Raw genomic sequence first — 24,900 nt, 5'->3', positions numbered from 1 at the left:
GCCATTTCTTACATTGACAACTGCTGATAGCTATTATCGAGAAGAAAGCATCTCTTTCAACCTCTATTCAACCTTATTTATTCTATTATATTGAGAGTTATGAAAGGTTATGAAAAATTATAAAATACTAAACATAATAAATTTCATCCTTAAATGATCCGTTGAAGATTTTATGTCAGACCATGTAAATCTATCTCTCCTTATTTATATTTTATATGCTTAATAAATTTTTATTTCAAGGATAAATATCATAACACTGTATCAATGCTCAAGCCATTATCGCGGGCCATTCAACTGTATTATTGGATTCTGATGTTCGAAAAAAATGCATCAACACTGTCACTCTCACAAGAGTAATATCAAAACTAGACCAATCCTTGCATTTTCTTACGTCTAAGATAAAATTTTCAATGGTCCGGTGTAACTCAATTTGTAGGGAAAAATAAGAGCGGTAAGATGAAAGTTCTATAAGTAGAATTTTGTCAGTGCGTAACACAAAATCCCTCCTGTTTTTCAACGATTAACTACTTAAACGACGCTATGAGAGTTGAACTGCTTACATGTATACAAAACATATGTTCAAGACAATGACCATGGATAGCTTACAAACCAAGTATTTGTATACTCGTAGAATGCATCCTTCTTCCCAACAATCATCTCATAGCTTAGGAATAATAATCTCTAGAAATCCATTCCTGCAGCAAACAAAATCATGAAGATTAGCACCTTGTGTGTGAAATAATGTCAAAATAGTACCCATTCTGAATTACAACACTGCCAGTCCTTTATTTACTTTTTTTATTTAATGACATGGGAGTGCATTGACTAGGCTGGAAAGCACAGTAAATCTTATAGATTCAAGGGTCACCCTGACCCAAATATCGGTTGAGTCAAGTATGCATGTGGATGATCGAAACCAGGCATCACAACACTTGAGCCAGATCTTGTTCAAACAATTATAGTTAAAACAGCTGGTAGAAACCAAAATAATTAGTTATGTTAGCCTAAAGATGCTAAATGATATATGTTATTTTCTATAGTGCATCACATTCATGTGTCGTAAATGAAGGCAACAGGAAACTAGTAGCTATATAAATTACTATGACCAACATATCAAATTCATATAAACAGTTTAAGCTTATATATATATTAGGAGCAACATAAACTGACTTTTTTTTGTTAGCAAAATAAACTGACTTCAGTACATTTTATTAAGATGAAATTTGGCTACAAACACTGACTCAATCAGAAGTTTCCAGCTTAAGATTCTAATGGAAGATTAATAGGTCAAACTGCTATTCATCAATTGAGTCAAGAACTTAGAATACTGGTGAAGAGAGTGGGTGCCCTGACATCCAACCGGGGACTAGAAGAATTAAGAACTCCCTGCGTGCTGATAGCTTTGGCAACTGAGTTCTTTGAGTAATTCAGCAAGATAAACACATGGGAGAAACTATACAATCCGCATTAGAACATCTCATTGCCTACTTCTCCCTTAATACAATTTCTTCCGCCTTTCAGTTTAATTATTTGTATGTTGTGTACTGTAAATTCAATATCTCGGCCATGTATGGACGATAAATATTCTCTTCATAAAGATAACCACGATTTTTTATTATTATTATTTTATCACAGTCAGGTCTTGTGTGGTTGATCCAGAAGACTTAAAAATGTCAACTCCTTGAAATATCTTTTACACTAATGAAAGCCCTACCCTTTTATTAGTTGGTATCATTTCACCCAAAATCCCTCGATCATTGTCATAGCTATTCTCTTTATGCATGTAGTTCTAGATATGCTCTTTGACAATACAGGGTTAATGTTCAATCCAATTACAAGCATCCCCTGTTAAAACATTTAAAGAATGTAACCTTTTTATAGTTAAATATCAAATTAAAAATTCCATTAATGATCTAAAGATTATAAAACTTTTCACTACAGTTATATATAAGGATTCCGAGTGAAAAGGTGATATATATAAAATTTAAAAAGATCACACTCCATTCATTTCTAAAATAAATACCGATTTATAAAGCAAAACATTTTTCTCATAGTATTTCCCATGTGCCAAACATGTTTGAAGATATGCAATGTCATAGAGAGCAAATGTGACATAATTTTGCAGCTACGCATAATTTCTGAAGTCCATCCTTTGAGTAGAACAAATGCATGGATATAAAGCTATGACTTACAAAAACTCAGCTGAGACACCGTCTTTGTTGACACCAGCAGGAAGCGGCCAAACGACCTGGTATGGTCCTTGTGAAATTTCTCTTTTGTGATATGAGGAGATTGAGCCATTTGAACAACCTGCCACCTTCCAGTCCTGGTTTGACCGTATACCCCTTACAGCTAACCTGTCATTAAGTCGTATTCTTCTTATTAGATCAATTTCAAATATTCAAATTCCAGATTGAGATATTGGTCACAGACTTGACTTGGCCAAACAATTCAGGAGTGTGCAAACAGGGCAGTATTACATAAATGATTAATTCACCATTCTTTGCTAGTGTCAGTATTTGAGCCAACTGATACTTTAACATAACCATTTTCCTTTAAAGCAGAGAATACATCTTACTTTTGGTCATCAACCTCCACTCTTATGTCATTGGTATTGACGCCTGGAATTTCTACCATCATAACATAATTGCGTCCTGATTCTGCAATGTTCATCCTGGGCGTCCACTCAATTCCTGCATGAAAAAGGAAAGATAAAAAATCTACTGGTACGGCAAATGTAAAGAATCATGCACTCCGATTGAAATTGAAAATAAAGAAACCACATCCTTTTAAGTCACCACTTATCCCAAAAGCTTAAGCTAATAAGAAGAAGTAAATTTAGTTATTTGATTATATCTTAACAATCCCTATTTGTTCTTCAAATTCTACTTGAAGGTTATTTTATGTTATTTTATTCCATCATTGCACTTGTCACATCATAACCACTAATCCAACCACTAGTGAACCAATTGCAGTGCTCCTAGTAGCTTTTGACGCACAAAAGTTCTAACTACAAAAAGTTATCCTTGATGGTGACTAAGATATCATCTTCAAAACACCAGCCAACCCCTTCCTCAATTGTGACTGGCAGATCCTACCATCATTCAGCCAATCAGAATGAGTGTTCACCAAATCATCGGTGGAAAATATGCCAATTTCCACTTAGTGCAAACATTATAGTGCAAGACTTGGCGAAACGGGTAGCATCTTCTACCTGGAGGAGAAGCACCACCATCTCTCGATCAATGCTTTGCCCCTAGTGCTGCAGTGGCAAGACCCCTCCTCTTTTGTAGTTAAAAACAAGTATCACCTTATTTTATATTAAAAATAAAGTATTGCTAGGCAATAAGAAAATTTTAGGTCATAGACTCATGGTGAAGCTAGCTATTTTGAGGGTATGAGGACCAAAGATTTGATCTGAAAATTGATTTTACAGATTGCCAGCCTGCTCATCTTTAAAAGAACAAGCAGTAAACAACCATGTCTCCACTGCATATATATTTACAAGCCAATGCTACATTCTAATGCTATTAAATGCTAAAGCAGTAAGAGATCCTTAGCTACTAACCCTCAGATTCAGAAGAGTGTGTTCTCTTCTCATCATGCAACTTCTTTCTTCCACTTGGTCTAGAAAACTTGGGAGTCTCAGGCATGGTCAATATGCAACCTTGCACCATGGGTTGACCAGTGTGTGCCAAATTCGGTTCTTTCCTCTTGGGTCCAGAAAATAATGGTGCTTCAAAAATATTATAAGAGCCCTCATATCCGGAGGATTTGTGAGGCATATCAGACTGTGCTGAAGTGACCTGGAAAAATGTAACAAAAACACAACTCAGTTCATCGAAAGTTTATACAACAAAATGGAGAGTAAGAAATTTGAAAACACCTCTTCAATGGTAGCCTGCCTCATGAAATAACCTTGAGAACCAGATCCTTGCCTTGCGAAATGCATCCTATTATCACACCTTCGGACCACAGAGTCTAAAATGCTATCGCAGTTGTGACTCCTCTGAGACAAGGAAGACAAATGCACAAGTCAACTCAGTGTAATTAAAAGTTGGGATAACAAAAATAAATAGAAAAATAATTGATAAGTTTGTATCACCATTTAAGATAGACTATTGCTGGAATGGATGTTGCTGAACATAGCAAGAATATTTCTTATAACTTTTCACTTAGAATGCTGCCCGTCAATTTTAAAACTTTTCATTTAAATTTTTAGTAAGAAATATCATGAATTGGTAAAAAATGAGATGCGGTAATGTTTATTCTACATTTTGCCCCTTGAATCTCATAATCTCATCTAGAGTTACTCGGCCAAGTCCAACAACATTAAAGATAAACTGCACGAATGTCTTTGGGTGTGCATGTGTGGAGATATATTTGGAGAAGAAGATAATTTGAGGGGTATATATTATCTATCAGGACTATGTACCCCCAAATGAGGTCGTCCTCCCCTGAGAGAAACATACTCCCCTTCCTTGGTGGCGCTCAGGGAAGAGGGATGACCCTCTCATCCCCTTTTCTCGACCTCAACCTCCCATTTTCCCTTCCCTTCTCTTTGTTTTCCCTATTTGTTTCCCACTCTTCCTTGTTTGTTAGAAATTAGATCTATGGTTTTTGGACCACCTCCCACCTCTACGTGCCCATCTACCCTCTTCTTCAACCTCCATCTTATGGTTCTCATGCATCAGGCCCTATAGCTCCATACCCTGTAATGGCTCTCTTTTAGAAAGGTTTGTAGAAGATTTGTCTTGGGTGATTTTCTGAAGAAGCAGTAGCAAGTGTGAAGGAATTGTGGGGCTTAACGGCTATTTGAAGATTGAAACGGTGCGTTGCGATTAATGATACGGGGCTTAACGGCTACTCGAAGCGATGCGTTGCGATTAATGATACTGAGAGTTTTTGCAATTGTAAATAACCCTTGCTTTCAGTTGGTTAGTTGTATTAAACGGCTACATTTTACTATGTAGCCTTAGTATAAATAACAGATTCTTGTAAATGGAAAGGGTCTAGAAAATTACTGAGTGAATTTTGTTGTTTGTAAGGGGTTTGGAGGTTACTCGAAAATCTCTCTCAAGGAATCAAAGTCGATTTCTTGGTTTCGATCTTGTGTTCTTTCTGGGTTCTCGATTTAATGCTTTATTGTTCTTGTTCCTATACATTACTGGGTTCTTACCTCAAGAAGGCCATTACAAGTGGTATTAGCTGGGCAGTCCTCTCATGGCGGATAGTACAAGGGCAGCAACGGCGGCAGCAATGAAGGCACGGCAAGAAGAGTCTTTACGGCAGCAAGAAGGAATGCAAAAGCAACTAGAGGAGCATCATGCTACAATTTCTAGGATTACAGGCAGGTTAGACCAGTTAACCGATATGCTACAATCTTTAATTGAATCTCACTAGCATAATTCTGGTTCTTTGGGAGGTGTGAATCCTGAAAACGGAACCTTTGGTATGCCACTAAATTTTAATGAAAGGGGTCCCTTGCCTCGGGGAGTCAGATTGGACTTCCCTAACTTTGAGAGAACCAATCCTTCTGCTTGGGTGTTCAAGGCAACTCAATATTTTGAGTACCACCAGATTTCTTTGAATCAGAGGCTTCTTATGGCCTCTTATCACATGGAGGGTGAGGTCCTCGTGTGGTATCAAGATGCTGTTGATGGTGGCATTTTCAATAGTTAGGATTCATTCGTAAAGGCCCTCCTAGTGAGGTTTGGGCCTACAACTTATGATGATCCCATGGAAGCTTTAACTCACCTTAAGCAAACTTCCATGTGGCTAGTTACAAAGCACAGTTTGAGTCTTTATCCGATAGGCTCAAGGACTGTCAGAAAGGATCAAATTGAGCTGTTTTATGAGTGGATTGAAGGATGAGATTCGATTGCCTGTTCGAATGCTCAATCCTATCAATTTGAATGCAGATTTTGGCCTTGCCAAGATTCAAGAAGAGTACTTATGGGCTTCTAGGAAATCTTGGAGAAATAATGGGTTGAGTGGAGGCAAGATCCAACAAGAAAAGGGTGTGGATAGTACCATAGTGCAAAGAAGTCTTATACCAATCTAGAAGGTTATCTCTTCTAAGATGGATGAGAAAAGGAGGGGACTTTGTTATCACTGTGATGAGAAGTGAAATCCCACTCATAAATGTAAGAATCCCAATGTTTACCTTTTGCAAGTTGGTCAAGAGGTTTCAGACTCCTTTATGGTGAATGAAGATGAGTTGTGTTTGGGAGATGAAGAGGGAGATGTTGTAGTTCAAGAAGAAGGGGAGGAAGGTGTAGAGGTGTCTATTAATGCTATCTCAGGCTGTTCTACCAGCAGTGCAATGAGAATGCATGGGAGAATTGGGGCCTGTGCTGTTGAAATTTTAGTGGACTCGGGAAGTACTCATAACTTCCTGGATCCACTAGTGGTTCAAGAGGCTAAGTTCAGCAGTGCAATGAGAATGCATGGGAGAATTGGGGCCTGTGCTGTTGAAATTTTAGTGGACTCGAGAAGTACTCATAACTTCCTGGATCCACTAGTGGTTCAAGAGGCTAAGTTGAAGATTGAGAGGGATTCAAGCTTGCAGGTCAGGGTTGTTGATGGGACCAAAGTACTGAGTCGAGGAAAAGGTGAAGAAGTAGTCAGGATACAAGGGTCTAAATTTTATGTCCCATTTCACGTGCTATCATTGGGGGGATGTGACATTGTTCTTGGGGTGCAATGGCTCAAAACCCTGGGCCTATTCACCGGGACTTTAGTAAGATGTCAATGAGTTTCAGGTTGAGAAAGGATGATGTAGTGCTGCAAGGAATTAGCACTGGCACTGTTGATATGCTAATGGGAGACAAATGGCTTAAACCTAATTTTGTAAATGGCCAAGGGTGGATCTTACAACTAGTGGTTGTAGATCAGAAAGCAGCACCTGAGTGCATTCCTAGGGTCATTATTGATTTGTTGAATGCATATCCAAAGGTTTTTTTCAGAACCTGTTTGCTTTCCACCTAATAGGGCTTTTGACCATCCTATTAATCTTAAAGATGGGGCAAATCCAGTTTCTGTTAGGCCATATAGGTATCCCCATTACCAAAAGGCAGAAATTGAGAAGATTGTTCAAGATTATTGGCTTCTAGGGTGGTGAGACCCAGCCAAAGTCCTTTTTCATCACATGTACTACTAGTTAAAAAAGCTGATGGCACTTGGAGGATGTGCATTGATTATCGTGCACTCAATCAAGAAACTATCAAAGACAAATTTCCTATACCTGTCATTGATGAGTTGTTAGATGAACTCTTTGGTGCACAAGTGTTTTCTAAGTTGGATTTAAGGGCTGGATATCATCAAATCCAAGTTAGAGAGCAAGACATTCCCAAGGGCCAAAACAGCTTTTTTGAGTTCTTGGTAATGCCCTTTGGGCTTACCAATGCACCAGCAACTTTCCAAGGGTTGATGAATGACATATTCAAACCCTTTTTGAGGAGATTTGTGCTAGTTTTCTTCGATGACATACTAGTCTATAGCAGGAATATAGAAGAGCATATTCATCATTTGAAATCTGTTTTGCAAATATTGAAGCAACACACCTTGTATGCTAAGATGTCAAAGAGTAAGTTTAAGGCTTCTAAAATCGAATATTTGGGCCACATTATCTCAGGGAAGGGGGTTCAAGCAGACCCTTCCAAGACCTTGGCCATGGTGCAGTGGCCTAGCCCCAAAACTTTGAAATCCTTGAGAGGGATTTTGGGCCTTACAGGCTATTACAGAAAATTCATAAGGCATTATGGATCCATTGCAGCCCCATTGATCTGCTTGTTGAAAAAGAACTCATTTCATTGGGATGAAGCGGCTTCAATTGCCTTTGAAGCTTTGAAAAAGGCTGTCAGCAATCCTCCAATTTTGAATTTACCAGATTTCTCAAAAACATTCATTATTGAATGTGATGCTTCAGGTATTGGGTTGGGAGCTGTTCTTATGCAAAAGGGCCATCCAATTGCCTTCTACAGCAAGGCTTTGAAGGGTAAAGCCTTGTTGCTGTCCACTTATGAGAAAGAGTAGTTAGCTCGTCTTTGCAGTGACTTGGTGGAGGCCTTACCTACTTGGCCATACTTTTAAGGTGAAGACTGACCAGCAGGCTTTCAAGTATTTGATTGAACAAAAGGTAGGGACTGAGACACGACAAAAATGGATCTCTAAGTTGATTGGATATGATTTAACAGTTGTTTATAAGAAAGGCAAGGAAAATGTTGTAGCTGATGCACTTTCTAGAAGAAATGAAGAAGAGTTAGCCACGGTTGCTCTATTATCTTTCCCTACCCCTTTGTGGATAAAGGAACTCAAGAATAGTTACTCTTTGTGTCCCAAAACCTCTGAGATCCTATCTAAGTTACAGCAAGGGCAAAAGGGTCCTAAACACTATTCTTTGCAGCAAGGTTTACTGTTAAGGAAGGGAAGGTAGGTTGTGATACCATCTTTACCTTTCTAGGCAAAAATTTTACAGTTCATTCATAATAACCTACAGGCAAGCCATGTAGGCTATCATAGAACTCTTAAAAAGGCTAGGTTGGACTTCTTTTAGGAGGGCATGAGGCGCGATATTAAGAAACTAGTGCAAGAGTGTGAAATCTGCCAAGTTAATAAACATGAAAATGTGCAATATCCTAGCCTACTCAGATTTTCCTTGGCATGACATCTCCTTGGATTTTGTGGAAGGGTTGACATCCTCTAATGGCTATTCTGTGGTGTTTGTTGTTATTGACAGGTTGACAAAGTTTGCTCATTTCTTTCCTTTATCACATCCTTACACAGTCACTAAAGTTGCATAAGTTTTCTTTTCTGGTGTTTTTAAAACTCCATGGATTGCCTAAATCCATAGTCTCGGATAGGGATCCAGTTTTTACCAGCTCCTTTGGAAGCAATTGTTTCTTTTACAGGGTACTTCATTAGATTTTAGCTTAGCCTACCATCCACAATCAGATGGACAGACTGAGGCATTGAACAAAAGCTTGGAAACTTATCTGAGATGCTATGCTGGACAGAAGCCTAAAGAATGGTCTGCATGGTTGTCAATGGCTAAGTGGTGTTATAACACTACAACTCACTCCTCTACAGCCATTACTCCATTTGAAGCTCTTTATGGATATCCCCCACCTAAGTTGCTGTCATATGTGCCTGGTACTTCTCTTAATCAAGCTGTGGATCTCCAATTGAAGTCTAGAGAGCAGATTTTATCCTTGTTGAAGGAAAACATCCATAAGGCTGAACATAGAATGAAGTTCTATGCTGACAAAAGAAGGTCTGAGAGGAGTTTTCAAGTTGGTGACTGGGTGTTTTTGAGATTACAGCCCTACAGACAAAAGTTAGTTTCTTTGAGGCATAATATGAAACTTGTTCCTCGCTTTTATGGACCTTTTTAGATTTTGAAAAAGATAGGATCTATTGCTTATAAGTTACAGTTGCCATCTTCTTCTTCCATAAATCCTATGTTCCATGTGTCATGTTTAAAAAAGAAGCTGGGTCAAAGCATTTCACCACTACCAACACTTCCCCCAACAAATGCAACTGGACAGATTCAACCAGAGCCTGAGTTAATTTTAGAGAGGAGGATGCAGAAACAAGGTAATCAGTCCATTACTAAGGTCCTTATCAAATGGCTGGAAGCTCATGTTGAAGACAGTTCTTGGGAATTCTTATGGAACCTGAGAGGCTTTTATCCACACCTAGTGGGTAAGGTTCTCTAAGGTGGGAAAAATTCTAATAACGTCTTGTGGCCAAGAGTCTTAAGGGAGGGGGAATGTAATGGCTCTCTTTTAGAGAGGTTTGTAGAAGATTTGTCTTGGGTGATTTTCTGAAGAAGCAGTAGGAAGCAGTGGCAAGTGTGAAGGAATCATGGGGCTTAACTACTATTTGAAACTTAACGGCTATTTGAAGATTGAAACTGTGCGTTGCGATTAATGATACGGAGCGTTTTGGCAATTGTAAATAATCATTGCTTTCAGTTGGTTAGTTGTATTAAACGGCTACGTTTTACTGTGTAGCCATAATAAAAATAACAGATTCTTGTAAATGAAAAGGGTCTGGAAAATTACTGAGTGAATTTCGTTGTTTGTAAGGAGTTTGGAGATTACTCAAAAATCTCTCTTGTAGATGTAAAAGTTTAACTAGGACTAGGTGACTAAATTGATAAGTTTGTATAGGATCAGGTGACAAATGATAAAGTTTATCCTATTATTAAGTTGGTAATTTTGGATGAATGTAACTTATTTAATGACTTTATCTATAACAATATTAAGTTTATCTAAGAGGTATTAAAGGTTGTTTAGATAAGTCATAAGTGGGAAAATCGAGTCCCAAGGAATCTGCACTTATCCTGAGAAGAGGTTGATCTGAAATCTATTACTGCAATGAAGAGTTATCGCGAAATGTCAACATTCCGTCAGGAGACAACTTCGCGACCGTCAGCAAAGTCCTATTGCAGATCAAATTTCTACCAGACTAATTCCGTCAGCAGTTTTGCAATCTTTATAGGTGATAATCTACTATCATGGGGTGCAAAGAAGCAAGCTACAACCTTCCAATCAACGGCTGAAGCTAAATATCGAGCTTTAGCCCCAACCACAACAGAGCTTGTGTGGTATATGCACCTACTCAAGAATCCTGGCCATTTGTTGCCTTCCCCTATGCTACACCGTGACAATAAAAGTGCTCTCAACATTACTAAAAACCCAGTGTTCCTCCACCGTCACACTAAGCACATCGAAATAAATGTTCACTTAGTTCGTGAACAAGTTGCTTGTGGTGCTACACCATGACAATAAAAGTGCTCTCAACATTGCTAAAAGCCCATTGTTCCTCCACCGTCACACTAAGCACATCGAAATAGATGTTCACTTTGTTCGTGAACAAGTTGCTTGTGGTGCTATCAATCTCGCTCATGTCCCTGGACAGGATCAAATGGCCGACATTTTTACGAAATCTTTGTGCAGTCCCAAGTTCACGCCAAACCGAAGCAAGCTCTTTGTTGGGCCAATCCCACCTTGAGCTTTGAGGGTAATGAAGAGACATATCTTCATGATTTGCTGCTGATATCTCTCCCAATGAATGGCTGCTAGGATCTCTCTCTCCCTTATTCTAGTCGTGCATTATTCTCGCACTTAGTGTAAATAGTATATCATTAGTCTTGATAGCTACCAATTGTATATATCCATTTTTACTTCCTCTACAGCTAGTATTACAACTGTAATGCTTGTTTTTCTCTCCTACATACAATGTTTTCCTTCTTCCTTTGTTACTTCCCTATGACTACTGTTCTAATTTTCTGCAAGATTTTCCTATGTAGTAAAAGTTTATTTTCATAGAAAAAGAAAAGGATGTTTTGTGGGAAATATATTGGATCCCAAGTGCTTGAGAATCCAAATATTAGTTCTATATACTTTGAGGAATTATAAGACAATGGAGTATCTTGCCAACTTTGTAGGAAGATATTTTTTGTTTTTTGTCCGCTTATGAGTTTACTTGCTTTTCGCCATTTTTTAAGGGCCTTTTACGGCCAGAAAAGTAGGATGCTTTTTTTCATACATGAAAAGGCAAGAGATGTGTGTGTGTGTGTGGGGGGGGGGGGACATATATATATATATATGCGGCTATATTAATAACTATTGCAACTAGTGTAGATTTTTGTGGGTAAAAGAAAAAGGTTGCTTCAAGACTTGTTAGGAATCTTTTCTCTTAAGGCGACATTTGAATTAAAAAGAAACAAATCATTTACTCGAAAAATTACAAGAACACAATGGTGAGTGAGAAAATGGTAAACACACCTCTTCAATGTTAGCCTGCCGCATGAAATAACCCTGAGAAGCAGATCCTTGCCGTGCAAAATGCATCCTATTATCACCCCTTCGGACAACAGAGTTCAAACTACTACTGCAGTTCTGTTACAGAACGGGCAAATACATAAATCGAGAGATTGAAAACAACAAACTGAAAAGCCAGAGAGAGTCATCCTTGGCACAGAAGACTCAAAGAAAAAATAGAATGGAATGATACTGCAGATAAAGTCACATAACGACTGCATGTATATGTATTTTCTCTTTGGCTAAAGTAGAAAAATTTTCGTCCAACGAAACGCCCTGAGACAGGAGACAAGTTCTAATTTCCGATATATACATACTGGTTTTGCCTAACATTTATTTATTACTTGTAATTTAAAATGCTGACTAGCAACATCCTGGAACATATATTTCCTTTCATTTTCTTGCAGTTTCTCGGGATTCAAACGGGGAAGTAGCGAAGAGAGAAGGAAAATATACCATGGGGAGGACGTTGGTGAGGGAAACATCATCAGTACTGGGAGCAAAATGAGCTGAGATCAAGTTGATTCTACGTCTCGCCACTTGAGTCTCCATTGGAATGGCTCTGCCAAGTTCAAAGGAATCAGAAGAAAGACCCGTAAAACTTAGCAGGAAGCCTGTGGATATGTATGCTGATTAAATTACAAGTGGCAGTGAGTGGGTGATATTTTTGGAGGGAAAGAAGTCGACGTATGGGGTAGGCATTTTATTTTGGAAGATATATTGGATGCCACGTGGATCATGAAGCATAAATATCTTTGAAGATCTTTCACAATTTGGCCAAGAAGTAAGTATGAATCCGTTTTTTGTTCGGGATATATGATCAATAACTCCTTTATCTTTTATCCGTTTGAAATTAGGCTCTTTTCTATTTTATTTTTTTTATAATTAAAACCACGTATTATTACAATTTTAGAATTAACCTCTTCCATTATAAATCTTGTTCATTCTAATTAACAGAAGACATGTATCACTCTCTAGCACCACCATGTGTTAAAATTTTTTTTTCTTACTTAAAAAAATTCAAATAAAAATTATTATAAATAAAAAAGAAAAAAGAAAACGATGGGCAGGAGGGACTTCGGGGTGAATAGAAACCGACGCGATGGGGTCTTCTTCTACCCCAAGCCTTCTTCCCAACTCAGCCTCTACAACTCTCTCTCTCTCTCTCTCTCTATGCTCTCTCTCTCTATCTATTCTCTCAAAAGCAGCTTGCCGCCAGGAGAACCAAACTCTGATCAAGAACCACCAGAGTCGATATGGCCGATTTTCCTTCTCCCCATTGACCAGTTACGGACGGTATCTCCCCTCTTTTTTCAGACGTCAGTCGGCGTCGATTTTATTCAAAAATCACACTGAAGCAATTAGATTTAGCTGCTGGGTGGCCAACCTTATGGTGGTGGCTAACACGTGGATCATCACGGGGTGCCCAAGTTCGGCTACCCATGGTGTCCTGAGATTCTATCATCCATGGAGGTTGAAAGAGAAGTACCGTCTCCCTAACTTTTTTCTTTTTTCTTTTTAAATTAAAAGTATTATAATTTTACTTTTTATTTGAATTTGAATTTTTTATGTAAAAAAAAAAAACTTTAATGCATGATGGCTTTTGAGAATGGTACGTTTAGTAGGATATCATAATTTAAGACAATGAGGTTATTAATTTTAAACTTGTATAGTAAAGGGTGTTAATCCTCAAAAAATAATTGCACAAGAACATGATCTCAAACCAGGTAAACACAAAATATTATTGATCATTCATCATTTTTACTACTTTGACATTGATTTTGAGTTTATCAACTTTCTTCATCAAATTAATTTGTACCGTTAGCATCTACTCATATTTTTACTGATATCTATACCTACGATAAAAGAGCAAGTTTTGCATCGGTTTCAGCATTATTCTTGTAGTTGTGTAGACGGAATTGCCCTTCATTTCAAATTTTTACAGAGTTATTTGCTTATGTAAAAAAATTTATTCATTGCATATTATCATCAATTTATATATCTAGTTTGACACTAACTAACCCCAAACCACAAAATTCATTTAAATATTTGACAGTTCATGGAAAATCTCACTTGTTACTAACACTAGGCCTGTAAAACTTGCGAGGTGCTTGCCTTGGGTATGAGCACTTCACCTACACGTGTTGCTTCTAAGGTGCTCGACGGGGATAGGAACACTTTCCCTCCCTTGGTGCTAAAATGGAGGCGAGCACTTTGCCTTCTATGGTGCTCACCTAGAAGCGAGCACTTTGCCCCTATGGTGCTCGCATGGGGTACGAGCACTTTTTCTTTCCACTTTGGTGCTCACTTGGTGTACAAGCACTTCACCTTTCCACTTTGATTGTCGAACTGGCATGTACTATCCCTTTCCGCATTGCTCATGAGGTGATTGCCCCCAAGCGAGCACTTTCCAGTTCTTTGTTGCTCGCCAAGGTTCCGAGCACTTTGTTGCTGTGGTACTTGCTTGGGGTACGAGTTCCTTGCCTTTCCACTGTCCTCACCAGGATGGCAAACACTTCCCCTTTTCGCAATGCTCCCGATGCTTGCCTGGGGTACGAGCACTTTCTATTTCACCTTTCCTCGCAGAGGTTTCAAGCACTCACCTCAGCTATGAACACTATCTGTTTTTCCCATCGTTGCACTTTAACTCCCTTTGGAGCTCGCCTAGGGTATGAACACTTTTCATTTTTTCTATCATTCGCCAAGGAGGCAAGCACATTAACTCACTCACATTGCTTCTAAGGTACTCACCTAAGGTATGAGCAGTTTCCCTCCCTTGGTGTTTGGATGGAGGCGAGCACTTTGCCCCCATGGTGCTCGCCTAGGATATGAGTTATTTTCCTTTCCATTTTTGTGCTCACCTATGGTACTAGGCTTCGCCTTTCCACTTCGTTGTTGCTCGCTGAGGTTTTGACACTTTGCCCCCATCGTTCTCGCCTTGGAAATTAGCACTCGCAGAGGTTCCAAGTGTTTTGTTGCCTAGTGCACTAGCTCTGTCTTTCCACTTTCCTCACCAGAGTGTCCCCATTGCACGCCAAGGTTCTAAGCACTTTAACTCCCTTTAGGTGCTCGCCTGAGGTACGATCACTTTATCCCTTGCAATGCTCGTCTAGGTGGCAAGCACTTCACCTTCATGGAAAATCAAGTACATAGATTACATGCACGATTCTAAACTAGATATAATTATTATTTTTGTTTTTGTTTTTGAAAATCTGTATCTGGAAAGCCAATTCTCCAGTCCACATTTACAAAATTCTCTTAATTACCATCACATCTTTGCAATGGTTGTCATTTCTTTTAACCATGTAGTAATTGCTAATCTTTTGTAGAGTTTAAAGTAATATCCAATTGGGAGATGAACTTGTGGCGGAGTTTAATGATCCTTGCAAGTGTCACATCCCCATATTAGGTTTGTTATTCTTTAACGATGCAGATAAATATGTTTTCGATCTATACAATTATAGCTGCAATATCAAGAGTAAAACTAGAACTTAATGATGTTGTTATTATTGATATGTTTTTGGAGGGGGTCGGGGGTTGATGTTTGATCTATTTGTTGTGAACTAGCACGTGTTTTTCAAGTTTCATAATTATTAAAGTTAATGTATTTCCCTAGGATTATTATGTGTTCTTGATTTACTATATACATGTATGGGTGAGTATCGAGGAGGCTAGGTACCATGTATGTGTCCATACCAAGAAAGTGCTTAGTAATCTGTATTATCTAAAATTAGTCTAAGAGACTAGTAAAAATAACAAAGGTCATGCACTTGAGAAAAGTTAAGATGAAGAATTAAGAAAAAGGAGATACGTACTCCAAATTATCTAGATAATTTTCTTGTTGTTCTTGTTCAAAACATTCACTTTATTTCCAACAAGTGGTATTAGAGCCAGGTTCGATCTTATCAAGGCGTTAGCACTCGAGCCAGTGGTAGCCGGTATGTGAGAACTATGATTACTAGAGTATCAAAATGAAAACTTTTTTTCTATCACAAGACTTTTGGGATGTGACCGAAAGAGAGGTGTCAGCTTCTACAGAAGAAATTTCAAAGTTAGTTGTTGAGAAAAATGAGAGACAAAAGGATGCGAAGGCGTTGTTTGTGCTTCAACAAGCAGTGAGTGATGCCATTTTTCCTAGGTTGATAAGAGCCACATCTTCCAAGCAGGCGTGTGAGATTTTGCAACAAGAATTCAAAAATCAATGCCATCAAACTTCAAAACTTGAGAAGAGAAATGGAGAATCTCAAAATGAAGGACTCTGAGAATACTATGGAGTATAGCACCAGAATGATTGAGCTTGTGAATCAGATGAGAGCATATGGAGAAGATATTACTAAGCAGAGGATTGTTCAGAAATTCTTGATTAGTCTCACTGAAAAATATGACCATGTAGTGGCATTGAAGAATCTAAGGACTTGTCTATTTTAACCATTACAGAACTTATGGGATCTTTGCAGGCATATGAGCAAAGATTGAGCAGAAGGAGTGGAGAGTCTCTGGAGAATGCCTTACAATCCAAATTCAACCTGAAGAATCCAAAATCAGGTAACTATAAAAAGAAGAATAAATTCTAGTTCAAGGGTGAAACTTCTCAAAAGAAAAACAAAGGGAAGGCTAAAAATGATGAATATCCACCTTGTGGTATCTACAAAAAAAGCCAATCATTTTGGAGAAAAAATATTTTCACAATGGGAAGCCCTTATGTACAAACTATAAGAAGTTTGGTCATAAAGAAAAAGATTACCGATATATGGAAAAAGAGCATCAGGCTAACTATTCTGAGGAAGATCATGAGCATTTGTCTTTACTTGCCAAGCTATAGTAGAAGAAGTCAATAATATAGTGGTTGTAGGAATCATATGGCAGTTAAGGAGAGCATCTTCATTGACCTAGATCTTTTTGTCAAGACTAAGGCCCAGTTTGTATTCGTAAGGAATCTCAACTCATTTCAACTCCTCTCAACTCATCTCACTACTATTCATTATTATTCATCAACTTTAACTCACAAATCTCACTACTATTCACAACTCATCTCACTACTATTCACAATCCATCTCAACTCATCTTCAAATCCAAACGATACCTAAGGTTAAGATGGGGAATGGTGATTTGGTAGAGTCCAAAGGCAAAGGCACAGTGGTTGTTCAAACAAAGAAAGGTACTAGATTCATTAAAGATGTTCTTCTAGTTCCTTCTTTAGACCAAAATCTGTTAAGTGTTGGTCAAATGATGCAACATGGGTATTCTTTGCACTTTGAGGGAAATTTGTGTAGAATCTTTGATGAAAAACATAATGTGGAGATTGTTGAGGTAAACATAGGAGGAAGTAGAAACTTTCCAATTGTTTTGCATTGTCCTAAAGCTATGGCGGCTACAACTGATGATTCAACACTTTGGCATCAAAGATTTGGGCATTACAACTACAATGCCTTAACGCTTCTTCGTTAGAAATGTATGATCAATGACTTACCTCTAGTAGAAAGTAAGAATTTGTATGTGAAGGATGTATGCTAGGCAAACAACATAGACAATCTTTTCTCTCTGGCAGTGCATGGAGAGCCACAAAACCTCTTGAGCTTGTGCATACTGACGTGTGTGGTCCTATGAGGACACCCTATAAAAATGGAAATAGGTATTCCATGCTATTTATAGATGATTTTACTAGAATGATGGGTGTATTTCTTGAAAGAATAATCTGAAGTTTTTTGTTTCTTCAAGAAGTTCAAGCAGTTTGTAGAAACTCAGAGTGGTCACACGTTGAAAACTCTTCGAAGTGATAGAGGGACTGAGTACAATTCTCATCACTTTGATAAATTCTGTGAAGAAGGAGGAGTTGAACGTCAGTTGATAGTGGCTTATACTCCACAGTAGAATGGAGTTTCTAAGAGGAAGAACAAAACTGTTATGAGATGGCAAGATCCATGCTTCATGAGAAGAACTTGCCAAAGATGTTCTGGGCATAAGCAGTTAACACTGCAGTGTACTTTCTAAATGGGTGTCCTACCAAAGTTGTGCCTAATCAAATTCCAATTGAACCTCGAAGTGGTAGACAACCTTTAGCAGGATATCTGAAAGTATTTGGTTGTGTGTGCTACATTCATGTACTATCTCATAAAAGAACCAAGCCAAAGGAGAAAGCAAAGAAGAGAACTTTTCTAGGCTATAGCACTCTTTCAAAAGGGTACAGAATTTATAATCTTGAAACAAAGAATCTCATTACAAGCAGGGATGTTGTCTTTGATAAGTATGCAGTCTGGAATTGGGAGGGAGAGCAGGTAACAAGGCCGAGCATCACAATTCTAGAGGAAAATTCTTCTGAAGACCAAAATGTTGTAGAAGAAGTAGGAGAAACTTCACAAGTGACTGAAGAAGAAGACTTTTCCTCACCAGAAACAACACCTAGGAGGAAGACCTCTGAGTGAGATTTATGAAAACTATAATTTCTCTTTTATGGATCCTAACAATTTTGTAGTAACTTTTAAGGAAGTTGTGTGGATTAAAGCCATAGAGGAGGAGAAAGATGATCAAGAAGAATAATACTTGGGAGTTGGTGAATCGCCCTATTGACAAAGAAGTAATTGGGGTGAAATGGGTTTACAAAAGTAAACTAAATCTAGACATGTCCATTCAAAAACACAAGGCAAGGCTCGTAGCCAAGGGCTATGCTCAGTAGTATGGAGTGGATTACAATGATTTTTGCTCTAGTTGCTCAGTTAGACACCATTCGATGTGGCACTTGAAGCTCAGAAAAGCTGGAAAATTTACCAGCATGATGCCAAGTCAGCATTCCTCAATGGAGAACTTGAAGATGAAATTTATGTTAATCAACCTGAAGGTGTCATGGGGGAAGAAGGGAATGTATTTAGGCTAAGAAAAGCCTTGTATTGACTCAAACAAGCTCCTAGAGCTTGGTATGGAAAAGTTGATGGCTATTTTGTACAGCAAGGGTTTGTCAAGAGCAAGAGTGAGCCTACACTCTACACGAAAACCCAAAGAGAAGTTGACATTCTTATTGTTTCTTGTATGTGGATAGTCTGATTTTTACAGGAAACAACTTAGCCATGATCAGAAGATTAAAGAATGGCATGATGAGTTTGAGATGAGTGATTTGGGGTTCATACATTGCTTTCTTGGAATAGAGGTTTGTCAAGAAAAAGAAGGCATCTTCATTTCACAGAAAAAGTACATAGAAAATATGCTGTCAAAGTTCAAGATGCTTGGATGCAAAACAGTTGCAACTCCATTGGTTCCAAGTGAGAAGTTAAAGAAGGAAGATGGAGTCAAGAAAGGAGATGCTGGAATTTACAGGAGTTTAGTTGGTAGTTTGCTTTATTTAACTGCCACTAGACCTGACATTATGTTTGCTACAAGTTTTTTGTCTAGATTTATGCAAAGTCCAATTCAAGTCCACTTTCGAACTGCAAAGAGAGTCCTTAGATACTTGCAGGGAACAATTGACTTTGGCATTTGGTACAAGACTAGTTCAAATGCAAAGTTAGTTGGCTATACTGATAGTGATTGGGCAGGATCTTTAGATGATATGAGGAGCACCGCAAGATATTGTTTTAGCCTTGGCTCATGAATTCTTTCTTGGAGTTCAAAGAGCAAAACAATGTGGCACAGTCTATTGCAGAAGATGAGTATGTGGCAGCAATAGGGGCTGCAAATAGCAATTTGGCTGAAAATAAGTTTGGGTGATATGGGAGAAAAGAAGCAGGGTTCGGTTGAATTATACTGTGATAACAAGTCAGCTATATCAATCTCAAAAAATTCAATGTACCACAATCGAACTAAGCATATTGCCATCAAATATTATTATTTGCGTGAAGTAGAAGAAAGTGGTGAAATTCAGCTCAAGTTTTGCAACATAGAAGAGTAGTTGGCAGACATTTTTACAAAAGCCATTCCAAGGGACAAATTTCAGTTTTTCAAAGATATGCTTGGAGTTACTGAAAAACACATTAAGGAGGAGTATTAAAGTTAACATATTTTCCTAGGATTATTATGTGTTCTTGATTTACTAAATACATGTATGGGTGAGTATCAAGGAGGCTAGGTACCATGTATGTCTACGTACCACAAAAGTATTTAGTAATTTGCATTATCTAAAAATAGTCTAAGAGACTGGTATAAATAACAAGGTTATGTACTTGTGAAAAGTTAAGATGAAGAATTAAGAAAAAGGAGATACATACTCCAGAGATCCAGATAATTCTCTTGTTCTTGTTCAAAATATTCACTTTATTTCCAACAATAATTGGAAGAGTTTTGTTTGGGATGAAGGTAATTATTCGACTATGACACTCACTCTTGAGATATAACTTTCATGATCAGGTGACCGAGCGAGATGAAGGCTAGGCAATCCGCACATGATATGGCATCATCATGGGTGAGTCTTCTCCAAGCCTCACCCTCGAAGATGCCTCAAACGTTTAGCACCGCGAATGGCCCACCTCTTCCAGTCGTGATATCGGAAGCTTCAAGATTACCGCCCACTCGGGAATTGCAAGATTGGCCTAGTGTATATGACTGCCACTAGGAATGCGATGAGGCCGTAGGCACCAGGAAATAGCAAATAGCTAAAATAAATAAAAATAAATAAAAAATAAAAATAAAAAAACAAAGCAAAACAAAAGAGGAAAAATGTGGACGACAAGTGAGTTTTGGATTATTGATGGCCTCGTAGCAAGACAAATTAATCCTGAGAATCAGGGGTACTGTTAAGAGTAAAATGAATGCAAGAGTTAAGCCCACCAAAGAGCTTATGGAGATTGAAGGCCAGTATGCAAATGTATAAAAGAGAGAGAGGAAGGCACCAACAAAGACATGATTGGATGTACAACAATGATGAGATGTAAAGCTCGAAGAGAATATATAAAATAAGGGAGATGAAACATAAAACTGAAAGATGAGACAAAAAGCTAGGATATAGACTATAAAAGAGGACGAGGGCAAAAAGAGGGGTGACTTCCGATTTTGGTTTCCTTGAAGAGAGAATGAAGACCAAAGAGCTGGAGGGAGAACTTGAAAACTAGAAAGAACTCCATGAGAACTCTTGTAAACAGCTTTTAAGATGAAAACTTGTATAAAACTCTGCTTATAGTAAATTTACACCACAGGCATGTGGACGTAAGTCTCAGTGCCGAACCACGTAAACACTGACCTCCTTTATTTTTAATTATTTATGATTAAAGAAGCTATGGATGAGAGTTCCGAGCACATAACCACCGCAAAAAATCACATGAGAGGAGGATATTGTGGCTTTCAACCATGACCGAAAAATGCATCAACAATTATAATAGTGCATTTTAGATAATTCACTCGTGATTTTAGGGTTAAGTTATATTTTAGGAATTTACATGCTGAAGAAAATTTCATAGGACTACCAAGTTTTTTTTTATTGTGGTAATTTTGGGTATCGTTTAAAAAATGTATAATACCTTAGAGATGCAAAATGAGACTTTGGATAAAAACCTTCAAGCTGAGTTTCATATTCTTTTTTTTTTTTTTTTTTTCTCCTCCACATTCCAGAAAGGCAGAAAGGTTCAAATAACTTGTCAAAACAAAACATATGAAAAAAATTTGGTTACTACGTAGCATGACATGTACATTATGATATATCAAAATCAATCAATTGAAAAGGGTAATGACTTTCTAGTTTGAAACTCCAATATAAAAGTATAACAAATAAGACAAAGGGAAAGTAGTAGATGGTTAACAATCCACTCATGAAGCAGGAAGATGAGCCAACCAGGGAAGAAGCTTTTCATGGACTAAGGCAGGCCTGTCATCGTGGGGACAATGCCCTACCCCTTCCAATACAAAGAGACTTACATTCGGAAGTTGAGAAGGAAGCGAAGAGAAGTATTTACCAACAGGTCCGTCAAGAGGAGTAAATGGGTCTTCATCCCCCCATAATATTAGCACAGGTAGGGAGATTCTAGGCATCAACTGTATAGGGCTTGGCCCAGGTGGCCCTGTCACAATGGAAACAAAAGCATCTAGTGCACCGGCATCCTCAGTTGGTTCCATAATGATCTGCATTTTTTTGGGTCAGAACATGTATACTTAGCATAGATATCTTCTAAGAAAATGTGGATGCACCAAGGAAATGATAGTATTACCTCTACTAGTTCTTCATCCACAGATTCCTTATTTGCATAAACAGACAATAAAATGTTCTTCAGGTTTTCTCTACATCAGGGACATAGCATTTCTTTAGATTCATTCCTCTTATATTTCCATTGTTACGAGTCTGGGAACAAATATGATACCTCTTTCTAACATTCTCAAAGATTGTTGAAGCAATTCCCCGTTGCCTCAGAAGAAAATCAAACAGCCAAAGCAAAGGTAATAATAGCTTGATTCTCCAATCATCTACAATTGCCTTATTGTTCATGCCACCAGCACAATTTAGCAGTACAAGCCCTTGAACTAGGCTTCTGCTAGATTCTAATCAGAGAAGATAAAACAGAATGAGACAAACCACATACCATATCTAAGAGCCAACCAGGTTTAATGATTATCATTGCAGAAATGACAAGGATTCTTTCTTCACCCACAAAAGGGTAGAGCTTACCTGAGGCAGCAATTACGCAAGCAAGACTTCCAACAGAGTTGCCAACCAGTACAGTTGGCTTTTGAACAATTTCTTTCAGGAAGTCCAATATCAACTGTTTAAAGTTAAGTTAAAGTTTTAGAGGCTAAATTCGCAATGTTAAAGGGTTGACATACACACGTACATACATATAGGCCCATAAAATTCAAGTTTAAGCTTCAAGATAAGTAGACCTGAGCCCATGTTTCCATGGTATAGTTAAAGCCTGCTGGTTTATCAGAAGCACCAAAGCCAAGAAGATCAATGGCATATACGGTGGAATTCTGAGCCAACGTCCCAATATTTCTGGAGGAACCACAGGTTAGTGAAAAATATGAGATCCGGTACTTCAGAAATTTTTTATTATACAACTTTTATATACACTAATGTAAATGCAAAAGACAATATTATGCACTTTAAAAAACAAAAAGATAATTCCATTTCTTCCCTTACTAGCACCTAATTTCATTTTTATTCTTTTATCTTTTTAACAAAAAAGATAACGCCCTCTTCCCCGTTGGATTCCCTAATCATCTCAAAGTTACATGGTGCTTCGGAACGTGATATACTCTAGAAAATAAAAAATAAAAAATAAAAAAATATTAGAACAGGGACTTTTATATTAATTGTAAATCTCCAGCGTTCCACAGACTCTTTATTCAAGTAATATTCCTCTAGAAATGAGTTCATCTTTAACCAAGAGTTTAGGCATCCTAATAAAGTGGTTATTGTGGCCCAACAGAATTTGAAAATGATGAAAGAGTTGGAAGTGCAGAGAAGAGTCTCTTCAGAGCCTAGTAACAGCAACAATATCCAATGGCAGCCACCTCCAATGCATGTTTATAAACTTAATTGGGATGCAGCAGTTGACAAAACACGAGCTTAAGTTGGGATTGGCATAGTAGTCAGAGATAATGAGGGGAGAATAGTTGCTACATTAAGGAGAAACCAATGCCTATTTCCTCATCCTTCCCTGGCCGAATCTTATGGGGCTCTGCAAGCAGTAAGTTTTGGTCTGGATTTGGGGTTAACCAAAATTATTCTTGAAGGGGACTCTTTACAAACAGTTCAAGCATTGAAGAAAGAAGAGGACCAGCTGACCAGCTTTGCTATGTTTGTCTCTGAAGCCAAGATGAAACTTAGGAGTTTTGTTAAATGGGATGTCACTCATGTTAAGAGAAGTGACAGTGTTATGGCTCATGTTTTGGCACAAGATGCCTTAGTCATTTCTGATGTAATTGTTACTATGGAGGAAATTCCTCCATGTATTTCAGATTTGATTTAATGGAAAAAGCCTCATAGCTTCCTTTCAAAAAATAAAAAATAAAAAATTCAAGTAATATTCCTCCGAAATTTGGATTCCAAGTAACTGCTGAGCTTCACGTTCACACAATTCTTCTGGTAACAGGAACAAAGAAACAAGACAATACTTGTTTGTGAAGTTTTTGAGAAGCGTTTATTTCTTGGGTTGACACTGTTTTTGAGAGTGCACGCTGTTAATTGTGCAATTTGTGGGGCTCAAATGAATTGCAGGAAAATGATAAAGATAGGGATGTGGATAAGTGGCCGAATAGAGACTAGAAACAAATATGCTACAAAATAACAACATAGTATATATGCATGCTAATGTGAATTTCCACTAACTCGGTAGATTTTAAAGGCTATAGCAACTACCTGCGCCAGTGTGGAATCGAAGCTCCAAAACCATGAACAAGAAGAAGAGGAGGGTTGGAATTCGAAGAAGAAGAGGATAAAGAATGAGAAACAAAGTAATTGATGGAATATTGGCCCTTCCATTGCCACTTACGGTAGCTCTCCTTTATCTCTGCCAACTCCAACAGATTGCTACCACCTTCAGAAGCGGTGGAAATTGCTGTGATGGGTGTAGCACTGCTAGTACTGCAGTTGGTGATGCTGCTACTAATATTTTTGCAGGAAATATCAGCATGAGGATATTGAGGAGGAGGATACCTATCACCATGGAAGAGCTTTCTCAAACCTCTCGTTTCATGTGGTCTATATTGAAACTGAAAACGCACTAGCCCAATTGAGTGGAATTTATGGGAAGACGCCGCTACTCCACCTCCCATTATCGGCTTGTTTCTGTAGTTTCCTACGCTCATTCCAAGAAGATAAAAGATTTGATAATACATATAGCTCGGAATTTCCTTTATTTTATTGTTTTAAGTACTGCTCCACCCGCCGATTAATACCATCGACAAAAGTTACTGAGTGTGAAATTTTTTTTCTTTTTTTTTAAAAAATATTTTTTTAAACTCCTTAATATTCCTTTTCTAAAAAATCATAAATTAATTTAAAAACAATTTTTTAATTATTTAATAAAAAAATTACAAAAACTATTTTTTTTTTTTTATTAGAACAATTTATTTTGGATTTTGGACTGAGATGCAAGATCCAGTACACACACATAAAGCTAATGATAAATGCGGAGATATTTTGGAGTAGGTCATT

General features: G+C 37.9%; 2 protein-coding genes and 1 long non-coding RNA gene across 3 annotated transcripts; 1 reads left to right on the top strand and 2 right to left on the bottom strand.

Moving 5' to 3' along the window:
- Positions 1-452: 452 nt before the first annotated feature.
- On the bottom strand, positions 453-12,451 carry LOC121250252. The gene is made up of 7 exons (XM_041149305.1): positions 12,288-12,451; positions 11,796-11,909; positions 3,887-4,009; positions 3,569-3,806; positions 2,579-2,693; positions 2,193-2,357; positions 453-695 (listed from the first exon to the last, which is right to left on the bottom strand). Exons 1-7 carry the CDS (start codon positions 12,381-12,383, stop codon positions 659-661), a joined length of 888 nt encoding a protein of 295 aa, XP_041005239.1. The 5' UTR covers positions 12,384-12,451; the 3' UTR covers positions 453-658.
- LOC121250253 lies at positions 9,049-24,123 on the top strand. Its single transcript, XR_005937737.1, has 4 exons — positions 9,049-9,058; positions 10,307-10,312; positions 17,308-17,327; positions 23,992-24,123. It is a non-coding gene; the product is annotated as an uncharacterized LOC121250253 (long non-coding RNA).
- Positions 21,450-24,600, bottom strand: LOC121250251 (pheophytinase, chloroplastic). The gene is made up of 6 exons (XM_041149304.1): positions 24,103-24,600; positions 22,623-22,734; positions 22,411-22,504; positions 22,106-22,283; positions 21,956-22,025; positions 21,450-21,869 (listed from the first exon to the last, which is right to left on the bottom strand). The coding sequence occupies exons 1-6, from the start codon at positions 24,579-24,581 to the stop codon at positions 21,558-21,560; spliced, it is 1,245 nt and encodes a 414-aa protein (XP_041005238.1). The 5' UTR covers positions 24,582-24,600; the 3' UTR covers positions 21,450-21,557.
- Positions 24,601-24,900: the final 300 nt, after the last annotated feature.

The sequence above is a fragment of the Juglans microcarpa x Juglans regia genome, chromosome 2D (genome assembly GCF_004785595.1).
Source record: "Juglans microcarpa x Juglans regia isolate MS1-56 chromosome 2D, Jm3101_v1.0, whole genome shotgun sequence".
In the NCBI taxonomy this organism is placed as follows: Eukaryota; Viridiplantae; Streptophyta; class Magnoliopsida; order Fagales; family Juglandaceae; genus Juglans; species Juglans microcarpa x Juglans regia.
This window is presented reverse-complemented; position numbering and strand designations above follow the sequence as displayed.

Excerpts from the sequence above, each read along its gene's own strand:
- LOC121250252 (XM_041149305.1), bottom strand. The coding sequence starts at position 12,383 with ATGGAGACTCAAGTGGCGAGACGTAGAATCAACTTGATCTCAGCTCAT. Across the intron at positions 3,807-3,886 it reads GGCAGGCTACCATTGAAGAG|GTCACTTCAGCACAGTCTGA; the intron begins GTGTTTTCAAAT and ends ACATTTTTCCAG. Across the intron at positions 2,358-2,578 it reads GTGGAGGTTGATGACCAAAA|GTTAGCTGTAAGGGGTATAC; the intron begins GTAAGATGTATT and ends ACTTAATGACAG.
- LOC121250251 (XM_041149304.1), bottom strand. The coding sequence starts at position 24,581 with ATGTATTATCAAATCTTTTATCTTCTTGGAATGAGCGTAGGAAACTAC. Across the intron at positions 22,735-24,102 it reads TCGATTCCACACTGGCGCAG|AAATATTGGGACGTTGGCTC; the intron begins GTAGTTGCTATA and ends TGGTTCCTCCAG. Across the intron at positions 22,284-22,410 it reads TTGCGTAATTGCTGCCTCAG|AATCTAGCAGAAGCCTAGTT; the intron begins GTAAGCTCTACC and ends TTCTCTGATTAG.